Below are 14417 nucleotides of genomic sequence, written 5' to 3' on the forward strand. Positions count from 1 at the left end.
ATAATAAATAATAAAAAATATAATAATTTAATTTTCCAAACAAACTTACTGGCAACTTGCATAACTTTATTAGGCTCTTGAATTAGAATATTTAGCGTTGGGGAACCCAAGCATCTCTTCCATGTAGAGTGTATCTGACATTCCTGGCTTTAACTGGAAGTGAGATGCTTCCAGTCTCACTAAAAAGTGAGACTTTTTAGTTTTCTGATGGAATTCATGGTATCCTAGTAGATTAAGTTTCTGGTGAAGGGTTTGACAACCATAATTTTTAATAGAATAAAACTTGTAAATATCCATGATAGGGCATTTCAACTCTGCTTTTGTGATATAAGCAATCACATGAAATTGCGCCATGGTACGACGTCACATTTCTTATCTTATTTTCACTGCAACATATCAGAAAGTATCCTGTGAAATGTATTGAGTGAAGGTGAGGTCTTTTGAAAACAAAATGCTGAAGGCCTCTCATGCTGCCTATGTTTGGTGGCAGTGTCGGCCTTAAACATCCAGTGGAAGGGATTTCTGCCTGAAAATAGTGTTTCTTTTGTATCAAGTTTTCATTTGTGCAACATTAATAGCCTGACCTTAGTACTCAGATATTAGGAACCACATACCTGTACTTAAAAATGCTTCAGGACTGGATTATTATTCTGTCAATTTGTTACTTTAAAATAGCTTTTTAAAAAACAACAGAAAAGATTTTCCTTGATGATGACCAAATAGCAAAGCACTGGGCACTTATTCTGATATTTGGGTTATAAAGTTGAAATTCTTCCCTTAGCGTCAAAAGTTCTGAACTTCATATCGTGGTAGTGAGTTTTAGCCAGCTTTGTAATTCTGTTTTTTCCTTTGCTGAAAGTTTTCCTTAAAATATATTGTTTCAAATAATAAATATGACATATAACTACATGGTATATTTCATATAAATATGATATTTAGAACAAAACTACTTTTTTAAGAACATAAGTACCAGAAGTTTTGCATCCAAGTGAAAGTTATGCTTTGAAGGCAGCCCTCTGGAAGGCCATGCATATACTTTAAAAATGCAGTGACCTCTTCAAAACAGTTTTAGAGCTTTAAAAAAAAATTACTTTTAAGTTAAAAATTTTCCTTCTTTTTATAATTTGACTTTTTGTGTGTGTTGTGTTTAAGGAATCTTCACATACCCCCAGAGTCATAAAGATGTTCTTGTATATTTTCTTTAAAAGTGGTATTATTCAAATTTTCACATTTAAATCTTATGATCTACTTGGACTTGATTCTTGGATATGGTATGGGGTGGAGGAGAAATTGCCTTCAGAATAGTTTAACAGATAGATAACCAAAGTCAACTGTGTAACTCTACAGCCACTCCTTCCCTTTTCCCCCATTCAAGGAGCATCTTCTACAGGGTAGGCCCCTCCCGCCTTCATAGAGGTTAGCGGTCTTCCCCCTTCTCAGTCAATAGTCTCGGCCTCAGCCAATAGCCAAGAGTAAGGAAAGGCAGCATGGCGCCCCTTGGCTGGCCAGCCAGTTGTGTGCTGGGGTGACCACAGATATCTGCAAGTTGCCCCAGAGAGGTCCTCCTTTGTTCTCTTGGCTTCCTGGTTTCTCACCACATGAGGATGACCAGCCTCAGAGTCTGTCCCTCTGGATTCTAAACTCAGAATTCCTGAAAGATGGGAGCTCACTGACCCACCCTTGTTACTGGTCTAATAATAAACTAAACGTGGCTTTTAAAATCAGGTGTACTTGATTTAAATCCTCATTCCACCATGATTCTTTAGGCTGGTGATTGGGAAGACTACTTGACTTCTCTGAACCTTCCTGAGCTTATCTGTAAATTGGAACGCTGCCTCTGATTATGGTGGCGATTCACATATGATAGGTGTGCAATCGTGAGACTACCTAGCACAATACTCGCACCTAACAGATTCTCCATGTGTATCTCATGGCTTCTCCTGCCTGTCACTGTTCTTGACAAGTATGGAGTAAAAAGTCCATGGCCATGTGCCTTCATGAGCCATCAGCATCTCTGCAGACACACTCTCACTCACCTCAGGCCCCAAAACTCAGTGGCTTTTCTCCCTGAGGGAAATCTCTTCACCAGTTTCTCAGTCTAAAATGTAAGAATGCAAAAATGTTTAACTATCAAATGATAACCGTCTCTTTGCAATTCTTCAAAGTTAAGGGTCATACGCAGAGAATGCTTCCTGTTAGATGGATTTGTAGGATTTGCCTTTACTAAAAATATGCCAGGTTATCTTGATGCAGAGCAGGTGTGAGCGTGACTCCTTCATCGAGAGTATACATCATCATTATGCTGGTCCACAGGAACTTGTATATCCTGCTTGTTTGGGAAGCTATTTGGCAATATCTGTCAAAAATTTAAACGCACATAACATTTGACATGGCTGTTTTATTTCTGAGAATATTTGTCCTATAGATGTAGTTGGACAAGTGTGCAAACATCATGTAAAAGGATATTCTTCTGAGCATAATTTAAAGTAGCCAAAGATTACAGGGGAAAACAAGTAAATGTGTATCAGCAAGGAACTGGCTAACTCAGTTATACTGCATTCATGGAAAGGAATATCAGGCAACTTGAAAATAGCTTGGAATAGATCCAAGCTATACTGTTGAATTAAAACTCAAGGAAAAACAGCGTGTGCAGCATGTATGCTTTCATTTCTGTATGTATGTGTTAGGAAGAGAGTACTTACGTATATACAAGAGTTTTCAACAGATTCCTTACTGGAGAGAGATTCTGTAGTCATCCAAGAGAGATCCTAACTTGAGATTATTTGCCTACTTATATTGTTTGAAATTTCTAATGCATTTAAGAGCACATTATACAAGTTAAATATGTACTATAAAGTGCTAGGTGATGCATGATGAAATTAAAGTTCAGGTGTTCAAATATAGCTTCTTTAAATTAAATATGCATGTTGTTTATGTTACTGGTATATAGATTGGTCACTGTAATTTCTTTGATCAGCTATTAAAAGGTTTGAGTTTATATTCCAAAATCTCTTCCCCATCCCCTCATGTATATACCTCATGATTCTGACCAAAATAATGTTTACTTTTTAGATGCTTTGTTTACATATTGGAACAAGGCTTCAACATCTGAACTTATGGATTTTTTTACAATATCTGAGTGAGTAGTTCTGTTTTGCTCATTGCCTCTTGATTCTTCCTGGCTAATTAAGAAGTGTGAACAGTACTATGTAGTTGAGTCAGGAATGTGGTATATTCACATGCACATTTACTTTTTTAAGATCTTTTTTCCTGGACCTGACCCCAGTACCTGCTCTTAGGAGTACATGACTCAGTAAGCAGTGACCAACCCTAAGTTATTAGATATGTAGTTGTTATGGATGAGAGCTTATGTGTACAAAGCATTTGAATAAAATAACACAATAGTTGAATTGGGTGGATGCTACATTTCTAAGTTGAATCTAACTTAGCTCAAGCAGATGTAAAAACAGACAAAAATTGCTACCATTTTTAAATGTAAGTGAAATCTTACATTTTATCTATATGACCTCACTTTATCTCTTCAATCTAAGTTTCTGATTTCCTTTAAGCTCTTTGCTTTAAAAGAACATGAATCCACCATCCTTTATCCAAATTGCTGGGTTGAGGATATGTGGGGACTCAGCTTTAATAGCTGTGGGGGGACTCAAGTCAGTTAAGTGTCTGACTCTTGATCTCAGCTTAGGTTTTTTTTTTTTTTAAATTTTTATTTTATTATTTATGATAGTCACAGAGAGAGAGAGAGAGAGAGGCAGAGACACAGGCAGAGGGAGAGGCAGGCTCCATGCACCGGGAGCCCGACGTGGGATTCGATCCCGGGTTTCCAGGATCGCGCCCTGGGTCAAAGGCAGGCGCCAAACCGCTGCGCCACCCAGGGATCCCTCAGCTCAGGTTTTGATCTCAGGGTTGTGAGTTTAAAAAACAACAACAACAACAAAACTTACTGGGGCCAGATGACTTTCCAAATCCAGAATTTTTAGCAGTTTTAGCAGAATCTTAGTACCCCACAATCAAACATGTTATTGTTATTACAGTAAAAACTATTTCTGCAGTACTGTGATTACTCACAATAATTGGGTAAATTATAAGTAGCTTTATATCTCTTAGTTGGGGTCATGATTTTGTTGCTGAATATATTTGCAGAAACTCAGGTGGAGTTCGGAGCTTTGTGCATTTTGGATTATGGTCTTGGTTTCATGGTCTCATGATTGTTCTCTCTGCTAATTTAAAAGTGTGAGAGACAGATGAGATTCAGCACCAGAAGAACTTACTGGACATTATTGTAACTACTAAATTATTAAATATATGATTTTTAAAAAAAATCAATATTGTGGATATATTAAACCAAAAAACCAGATACTTGATGTCTGTAAGGGACCGGTCCATTTAGAAAAGCCAAAAGAGGGAGCTCCTTGTGCAGAATGGATGAGGACAAATTAACAACTGGTAATAGTGCACCAGTACTTTCTGTCGTGATTTCTGAGGCAAACTGACTAAGTCAACGTCTAAACCCTGAGCCATTGGACAATCCTGTTGGTCCCAGGCCTTTATTTGTGGCTTTAACCATGTCGCACAGTACCAATAGCTCAGCATGGTGCCTCCCCTGTAGTGTTAGTAATTTTCTCTGGGTGAGAGAGACCTGCCCAAGAATTTCTGAACACCTGAAGTAAGAGGCTAGTGGTAGGTGTAAGAGTTTATCAAATGGATTGTTGCTGATGGGTTTAAATAATAAACAATGTATTGGAAACCATTTTATTTTCATGTTTTCCTAACAGTCTTTAATTCTGTTTGCAGAGTCTGCTTACACCAGTTCCAGTACATGGGGAAGCGATATATAGCCAGGTACTGTGGGGGTTTAGTTTGAAGTGTGCGTCATTCTCTGTATCACTTGGCTCTGAATATGTGGAAATTGTCATCTGTGATGATTGGCAGTTGGAAATCTCATCAACAGCCATGATATCTTTGGACTGCGACCATCAAATCTGGTGGCATCTTTCGCCTACATTCCTACACTCCTTCTGTCTCATTTTGCCTCATGTACATCTCTTGGAAGTATTTCCCTTCATGGCCTGCTGCTGCACTTGTTTGCTTCCTTCCACGTGCTCCCCCAGATTCTGTTTCCGTGTCCCCTCTCTCTCCTCTCGGCTCCTCCAGCTGTGTCTTCTCATTCCTTTGTCCTCCTCCAGTGCTTTCTCCACCCCTATTTGACTTTTAGAGGTCACTTTTTCCCATGCCTTCTCCCAGCTACAAAGATATTAATTTCTCACTTAATAAAAAACATTTCCTTTTTTTTCTTCGTGAAAGAATGTATTCAGTCCACCTCAGATTTGTTCCATAAAAACTATCTGTACCCTGGAGTCTTTTTTTTTTTTTAAGATTGTATTTATTTATTCATGAGAGACACACAGAGAGAGAGAGAGAGGCAGAAACACAGGCAGAGGGAGAAGCAGGCTCCACGCAGGGAGCCTGACTGGGGACTCGATCCGAGATCTCCAGGATCAGGCTCTGGGCTGAAGGTGGCGCTAAACTGCTGAGCCACCCGGGATGCCCTGTACCATGGAGTCTTACTCCAGATAAGCTCTACCAAGCTCCCACCTGGAGCCTAACTCCAGATAAGCTGTCCATGCCCTGCTTTCGTCTGGCCAGACTCAACTTTTGGTTGAGTCTTACAAATCCTCATTGCCCTGTCCCACACCACACTCTCAGATCCATACTGAGTTCAAGGGAAGCTAGAAACTCATTGCAGGGGGCACCCACGCAGCTCCTTCTCTGAGGCATTTCTTTAGAGCATGTCTTGTCCTTCCCAAGTTCTCATCTGCCCTGTGGCTGCACGGTGCGTCCGTGGCTGCACGGATCTGTTTTGTCCGTGTTGCGTGTCTGTGATTATGTATTTATATGGTTGGTCTGAGGATCCTATTTTTCTATTGTTATCATTTTTAACAGTTTATTTCTAAGTAAACATATTTCCATTTTAGGAAACACTTAAAATTTAGTCGTTATTGAGTTTCTTTTTCCTTTTATCTATAATTCTGTTTTACAGCAATGCAACAGGAAAGAGATTATTTAAGACTATTTGAGCATGGAGATTTTACTTTTTATGTTAACATTGTTCTTTTTCTTGGGACATTTGAGAAATTGCAGAATTATGTTTAATGTTCAATAAAAGTTTGTGGGTTTTTTTTTGAAAGAGCTGATTTAGAGAGCATATTTTATGCTTTCATCCTATTTGTATTTATTTTTAACTAAAATGCAGTGGCACTTAAAATTCTCTCATTTTAACTTTTTTTTTAATTGTAACAGTAAATTTTACATTTGCACTTTTGAGTACCAAATGCAAGTATATACAGGGTGACCTTATACAGTAACACCTCGCACCCCAAATTTATTCCCTTTGACTTTGCCCCGTGAAGATGGGCAGACAGTGTATTTGTAACTGGAAGGCACTGTGCCCAGCAAGCTTCACAGTCTTCTTGCAGTAACTGTCACTTACAGAACAGGATGGCATTTGGAGAGTGTTGTGCAAAATAGGATGATATGCTTCGGAGCTGAACATGGTGCGTGTGGGAAGCTGAAGATTTCTGCCCAACAAAATATTTTAGAATTGGGTTTTGTGTAACTGTGAACTTACTTTTTTTAAGGGCTACAAATTTAATTTTTAAAAAAGATTTCCTGACTTTATAAGCCCCCTGTATATATTTGCATGTAAAAGTGTGCTTCCTTGGGCTATCCTAAAAATAGATGGGCATAGGAAGGCGGAGGCAGGAGGTGGTGTAACTTGTTATGTGCATTGTGGAAAGATGTGCCGTGCTTTATAGAAGATTCACTTGGTCTCTGCTACATGTGACAAGGATCCTGAGCAGTTATCTAAATGCTGTCAGTGTCTGCCCTCTGTGGCAGTCTGGTCTGATGAATACTGAGTTTTCTCATTGTGTCCCTCTGAAATCACCTAGCAGCATGTTGCCCGATGATACTCCATGCATGCCCTGTTCTACTCCACACAATAACACAGTGAGGGAGACGGTTGGCTACGGGCTGGGGGACAGGTGTCATTCCAGCACGGGTCTCATTTTTCATCTGCTCTGGTGATGGTACACAGTAGGAAGTTAGCTGTTTGATTGCTAACCCAGATCACTTTTCTATTTTCTTTACTTGACTGCTGACAAGTTTAACAAAGGGTGTGGCTCTTCTCCTTCCTGCCTGGGTAAGAATAAAGGTGTTAAACCACCTCATATACCCTCTCATTGCATGTTTGTTCTGTTTCTTCCAATGCATTATTCTCATTAAAAACAATTTTTTTTGCTCTTTAATAACACATATAATCTGAAAAGATTCATGGTGTTTGGCAGTTGTCAGAACTCTAACCCTTAGCACCACATCAGACCGATGCTCCAGTTTTTTAAAAGCAGCATCTCTAAAGTACTTTCTAAAAACTGAAAAGTTCCCTGCTTTGGCTTGGTTTTTTGCTTCCTCATCATCAGGTGCTTGGCTGTGAACCTTTTTAAGAGCTGCCGCCTGTGTGTGCATCCCTGGCTCACCCGGCCCCAGGCAGGCCGTGCTGTTCCTGGTTGGCGTGTGGCTGGTCCCCTTCGTGCTATGTCCTGGCCTCACTAACCTTCCTCGTTTCGCTGCAGTGTAACAAGTCTAACTTTTGCTTCTATCCCATTTCACTCATGTTGCAGGAACCAGGAGGGGTTGGGACCCATAGTTCATGATCGAAAATCTCAGACCTTGCCTGTTTCCCGTAACAGAACAGGAATGATGCATGCCAGATTGCAGCAGCTGGGCAGCCTGGATAACTCTCTCACTTTTAACCACAGTAAGTCCCATGACATACCATCGTAACAGCCAACCATCTCATGTGACATCTCAGAGGGGAGAGTCCCAGGCCACACCACACCACATCACCAACTTGACTTTCCTTCCAGCTCAGAGCAAGTGGGATGAAGAGCTCGTGGTGAAATTTCCTTCTTTGGAAGAGAGTGACACAATGTGGAACGTGGTCATCTGCAAAAGCAGACCTAAAAGTGCTGGACCCTTTGTCCCAACCACTCTGTTCAGTATTTCTTAACGTAAAATTCGGCAGCTTTGACAGCCAGATGTTCTCTGATATTTATAATTTAATATTTGGATTTTCCCTGTGCAAGTCCCAAGGCCATCTGGGACGGGTTCCTTTCATTCTTCTGAGTCCAGGATGTAGCTGATCAAGTGTCCACATTCTGACATTCCAGCCTTGAATGTATGTTAATCCTTAAAACTGCTGTGAAAAACATAAAGCCCGTGAATCAATTTGTGAGGGTGCGGAAAAGCCAATAACAAAGTGACTTTTTCTGTGTTTTCAGTGTGAGAAAGATATCAAGTGTGCTTGGAATTTCTGTAGACAATGGTAAGATTTAATCAGGTTGAAGTCTGCTTACGAGGCCGCTTCACTTGCAAACCGAGACCTTCTTGTTCATCTTGCCTTCCTAACTTTGGGGCTTTCTAACTTCACGATAGAGGTTCTACCAAAAAGTGGGAGCGTGTTTTTAATTTACTTTCTTCACATCATCAGAGGGGACATGCCATCATGTACTGTTTCTAGAAACTTACATGTCTCATCTCCTTGAGGGTTTCTCAAAGCAGAAAACCTAAAAGACATCAACCATGTAGCATTTTAAAACTAATGCCATAATTTATAATAAATACCATTTCTGTTAGTGATGTGTTCTCTGAACTGTTTCATCTTTTCTCCGAACATAGCATAGCTAGTTATTGTTTTATGTAGATAGCTATCCTCACTCCAAGCAATGCCTTTGATACATAGTTATTAATATCTTCTCACCATTTCTAATCATACGAATTCTACTTACTGTGGTCTTCATACCTCTTTCTCTGTATAGGCTAAGAGTAAAGACAATATTCCTGGTGCTTTAGAATTATCATAGTTCAGAGTCAGAAGGCCGAGGAATTGAAATAAGGCAGCTACCCACTCTTCCACCCCAACAAAGTTAAATGTAATGGATATAGACTATATAAAATTCTAAGCTGAATTTAGATCAGTACTATATTTACCTGCCACACGCTGAAATCGGTAGCATACGAGAACTAGTTCTGAGTCCTCTACTCACCTCCAGAATGTACGTTCATGACACATCTCAGGAGACAGTACTTGATTTTTCCACATCTTGTCTGCTAAGGCTTTTTCTAGCTCTGCAGACAAGGAGTCGAAACAAAAAAGGACTTTTGCTATTCTTAGTTTTCATGTCCTGTTTAGCGAGCAGAAATTGAATTCTCACTTCTGCAGGCTTGCTAACACTGCCTTTGCCCATATAGTTTATAACACAGGTCTGTTAGACCTATCTTATATGTATATCTTGCACGTTACATCCATATTGTCTCACTATCAGTTGAAATCAATATTTAAAATTTAAAGCACTTTAAAAAATCAGCAGATCAAGTCCCCAGCTCCAAAGATAATCATTTATGAAATGCAGAAAACAAAAGTAAAATGAATGATCAACACATGAATATATAACCTCAATCCACAAAGACAAACACCAGCTCCTCCCACTGCAAACAGATTTTGCGATGGTGGCTTGAATTGGAGGAGAGACAGCTGGCTGTGTTTTGCAGCCAAGCACCATATTGCTAACGTGATCGATTCCCATTCTCTCTTCCTGCTACCCACAGGGTCCTTCCTGCCTCTCCTTTTTCATTCTGCCGTTTCTGCTTCAGCCGCTTTTCAGTGACACCATCCCCATTCTGTGCTTCTCCTTCCATCTTCCCAATAAACAGTGTGTAGCCTTTTCTTTTAGGCTTCTCCTGCATTCCTACAATCCCTGCTTATCCCAAATCAGTTCTGGTGTCTCACAGTCCTTGCTGCTTCTCCTAGAACTCAGTCTCCATTTAACATCTCTAGATCTAATGATGTATCTGGGTGGTTTCAGCCTTTCCTTCTGTTAGCTTTTTGAGCTCCAAACTTCAGTTCATCCAGAAGCCACAGAGAAGACAACACATACTGTATGTATACATGTGTATGTGTGTGAGCATGTATATGTATATATACATACATGATTTGTTTACACTTATTACCTAGGTATTTTATGGGGGATTTGTAGCCATGTATGTCTTTTTAAAAGATTCCTCTTTAACAATGAATGCAATACCTTCTGTTGGGCCAACCAATAATGATGTAAATCCAGTATGTGACAGATTTGCAGAGTGCCAGAGTCTAAAATTTATTTTAGAGAAGAATAAAAATAGAGTGCCCCCCGCAACATACACCACCTGCATTTTTTGTCTTTTTTTTTTTTTCTGAGTAGGAAAGACCTTGTCAGGCCTCAGCTTGACCAGGTGGGGGCAGCAGAGGACCGCCAGAAATTTAATCCAGTGAGGCTGTTCTCGTGTCCCCTTTAGTACATCCAGGTAGAATGTGGGATAAAACACCATATGTACCTTACATGTAATCATGGCATGTATCTTTACTCTTGGATTTTGATAGGAAGTGATGAAAATGGTGAGTCCCACTGTAGCCAAATAGTCTTAAGTATTTCAAAAATACTCAGAGATAGAGGTTCAGGGTACCTGGGTGGCTCAGTTGGTTAAATGTCTGCCCTCAGCTCAGAACATGATCTCAGGGTCCTGGGATCAAGCCCCACATCTGGCTCTCTGCTCAGCAGGAGTCTGCTTCTCCATCTCCCTCTTCCTCTGTGCTCTCTGCATATCTTGCTCTCAAATAAATAAATAAAATTTTTTTAAAAAAGGAAGAAGAAGAAGAAGATAGAGGTTCATTACATTTGGGTCATTGCCCAGGTACATGAAAAGTAAATATTTACAACATTAAAGCATCTACCTTTTTATTGTAAAGCACATCCTATTGTTTATCAACAGAAACTATTTGTGTAAAATAGCAAATTGAAAGTGATAGCTACCTGTAGAATATTTTACATAAACCACGCTGTGGGAAGGAAGCTAAGTGAGACATGTTTGCAAGTAAGTGATATATGTGCACAACATATAAAATAACACTTTGCATTTATTTTGCAGTTATATATTCCCCTAGGAATATATTAAATTCATTTGCATGATAATTCATGTTTCTCACTGGTATGATAGGAAAGAAAAGCCAGACAACAGGTAGGAGAGCATTCCTTACTTGCCCCACTGAGAAGCTGCTTAATTAGCTTCAAAAAGTTGCTGACCAGTACTTTAAGAAACTGCTTTTTCTCTTAAGACCCCTTTTTGGGTTGGCCTGTATTATGGTGACCATTGACTAAAACCTTCACTTGTGCACAACTTAGTTCTAGGCATTGAGTCAAGCAGTTTCCGTAGGAGAACTGTCCATGCAGTTCTCTACCACTTAAGACAACCTCTCCGTGCTGTCATTTATTATTTTTTAAAAAAGATTTTATTTGTTTATTCATGAGAGACACAGAGAGAGAGGCAGAGACACAGGCAGAGGGAGAAGCCGGCTCCATGCAGGGAGCCCCATGTGGGACTCGATCCCGTGACTGCAGGATCACACTCTGGGCCAAAGGCAGACATTCAACCACTGAGCCACCCAGGCATTCCCTGCCATTTATTTTTAAGGACTTTATAATAACACTAGCTCGGGAATGTTGCTGATTTTTTTGAGATAGGAGTTTAAGGAAAAGCAAAACTATAACCAATTGTGGCTTAAAAGGATCATTTCTTTTATTCTTAGGTCATTCAGACACAGGTGGACAGATTTCTGTGTAAATCTGACTGTTACCCTCAAGGAGATTAGGTAGACTATGTCAAGCCTCATGGGTGGCTTAAGAGCCTAGAGAAATTTTTTCATTGTCATGTTTCTGTACATGTATACATAATTACATAAAAACTTAATTAGCATGGCCATTGATTCTGTGTTTGAAAAACAACACATTGCCAAATTCCAGTCCTGAATAGGTCTAGATCTTCATCTAAAAGTCAGTGCTAGAAATTCTTCTGTGTGTAGGCAGCCTCATCTATAATTATCATGCCTACATATACTTTGTCAAGAAGTTACCTAGAAAAAAGAAAACATCAATTCTTTGGCAAGAAAAATATTAAAATGATCACCAAAGGAAGTTCCTTATATGATTTAACCCAGACTATAAAACTCCAGCAGCCCTCAAAGGGTCTTTTGGACCTGTGATAATCTTGGTTGGTCTAATAAAAGGTGGTGTATTTTCCCCCTTCTTGCCCCAGTTTGTGATCACTTTAGCAGTAATTAACAATCTGTTTTCCTCTTTCACCGTCTCTATCTGACCAGACAAACCACGCCAAATGAGGTGATGCCCTGGCTTACAAAGGCAATGCAATAAAATTAGTACCAAAATACATCCATCTTTCTTTCTCTGGGAGACTTCTTACCAAAAAAGCAAAAATAAAAATTCAGAACTAGCATGGCGCCACTGTGTCATGTAGCTCCACTAAGGACAGTCAACTCTGTTGCAGTGTGAAAACCATACAATCCTCAAACACATGGAGCTTCAGAATCACCCTCCTAAAAGCAAAGCAGCATCACATGAAAACACATTATGGTATTTTTAGCCTATTTTAAAAACAACTTGGTAGCTTGAAAAATCTTTGAGTCTTTTAAAAATCATTTTGTAACTCTGATGTTTATCAAAATAGAAGTAACATCATGCTAGTTGCTTTATTTTATCCTAATAATAGGTATTGTTACACAGTGATTCTGGATAAGGAATTTGGAGTGTAGTTTCTGGGTTTTTTCCTATTCCTGGCCTCAAGAAAATTCTCTAGGTTTTCTGCACTTCATTTTCCTGATCTATATACAAAATGTCCTTCTCTCTGGAGTATAAAGAAAATTACATACAACTACATAGTAAGTGTTGATTTATTTTTGCTCCTTAGAGTAGGACATTATATGATGTTTTATTTTATTGCCATCTTTCTTTGTCATCTAGATAAGTACTGTAACATCTCTGCATCCCTATATGTATTTCTGCTAATGCATATCATTTCATAATTTAATATCTCAGATTGTATATAAAGCTACATTTATGTCAGTACTAAATTGATTTTTACAGCCATATATAGAAGATATCAGTTTGTATTTAAATTATGATTCTTTAAATCCTTTCCTTTTCTTAAACTTTTCTTTCAGATATATACTGGCTTTCATGCTTTTTGATAAAGCAAGTAGGATCAGCACTATCAGCAGTGCAGTCAACTCTTGATTATCATTCATCGTTCTGGATGATAATAGAGATCTTTATGTTATCGATTTAACATTCACATGGCCATTCACCATGTGCCAGGCACTATTCTAAGAACTTCACAAATCTTAACAAAGTTAATGCTCACCACAACCCTTTGAGGTGGATACTATTACTACCCCCATTCTACAGATTAGGGAACTGAGGCATAAAGAGGTCAAATAACTTGCCCCAGGTCACACAGCTAGCAAGTGGCTGAGCTGCATTTAGGTACCAGGAGCCTGACCCTCAGCTCATTTTCTTAACCTCTGTGCTCTGCTGCCATCTCTGTCTGTGCAGGAAGCTTTGGAAATATCCCCCTCCTTCACCACTCCTCCCATCCTAACAGCTCAGCTAAGTGGCTCAATTGATTGGCTCCCATCCAGGTGCCTTCCTGGCTCCGCTATTTATCAACTGTATGACCTAAGACAAGCTGTTTAGCCTTTCTGTGCCTCTGTTTCCTTATCTGCAAAAAGGGTTGAATAATGTACCTACTTCACAGGGCTGTTTTGGGATTAAATGAGCTAATACATTTAAAGTTCATAGAATCATGGCTGGCACATAGCAAGCACATAATAAATGTTTGCTGTTACTCTTTCCCTTCCAGAATTGAAAAAGAGCTCTAAACAAATGGACACATTATTAATTACCTACCCTCCTCCCACATACACCAGTGAAAAAGGGAAACAAAGCCCCAGAAGAAGCCTTCCATAAATAATCAAAAGTTGACTGTGACTATACAGTGCCGCCAGCCAATCTGTCTGCAGTCACTGGGCAGTAACCTTCTGTTGTAATTCACGCAGGCTATGGCCACTCGGACGCAGATGTTCTCCATCAGTCGCTGCTGGAAGCCAACATTGCTACTGAGGTGTGCCTCACAGCTCTGGACACACTCTCTCTATTTACACTGGCATTTAAGGTTCGTATGGAACAGCTGGTCATGGTCAGTACTTTACCTCTTAAATTCATTCTGCTTGTTTAGTTGAACCAGCAAGAACTTCCTGTGTTGTATTTCTTGTTGCAGCAACTGTTTTTGCCCTGGTAAAGAAACCATAAATCCTTGACATCCCTTAATGAAACTTTTCCATGGTTAATGACTTGAATTCCCTGAAATAAAATAAAGTTTAGCTGCTCAGCGTGTGCTGCATGCTTGCAAATGATGGGAACAGTCCCTGGAGGTGGTTAACTCTTGGCCTGAAG

General features: G+C 39.5%; 1 protein-coding gene across 25 annotated transcripts in view; it reads left to right on the forward strand.

Annotated features, from left to right (window-relative positions):
* Positions 1 to 14417, forward strand: part of DOCK9 (dedicator of cytokinesis 9) — a 282842-nt gene that overhangs the window by 226287 nt on the left and 42138 nt on the right. For 12 of the 25 annotated variants that reach the window (XM_041731244.1, XM_041731255.1, XM_041731241.1 and 9 more), the window contains exons 36-39: positions 3073 to 3139; positions 4813 to 4860; positions 7698 to 7834; positions 14021 to 14136. In XM_041731244.1, the coding sequence (XP_041587178.1) occupies positions 3073 to 3139; positions 4813 to 4860; positions 7698 to 7834; positions 14021 to 14136 (368 nt within the window). Of the gene's footprint in view, positions 1 to 3072; positions 3140 to 4812; positions 4861 to 7697; positions 7835 to 8357; positions 8402 to 14020; positions 14137 to 14417 lie in introns of all 25 variants that reach the window. The other 13 variants (XM_041731266.1, XM_041731253.1, XM_041731259.1 and 10 more) reach the window with 2 other exon arrangements.

The sequence above is a fragment of the Vulpes lagopus genome, chromosome 16, assembly GCF_018345385.1.
Source record: "Vulpes lagopus strain Blue_001 chromosome 16, ASM1834538v1, whole genome shotgun sequence".
In the NCBI taxonomy this organism is placed as follows: Eukaryota; Metazoa; Chordata; class Mammalia; order Carnivora; family Canidae; genus Vulpes; species Vulpes lagopus.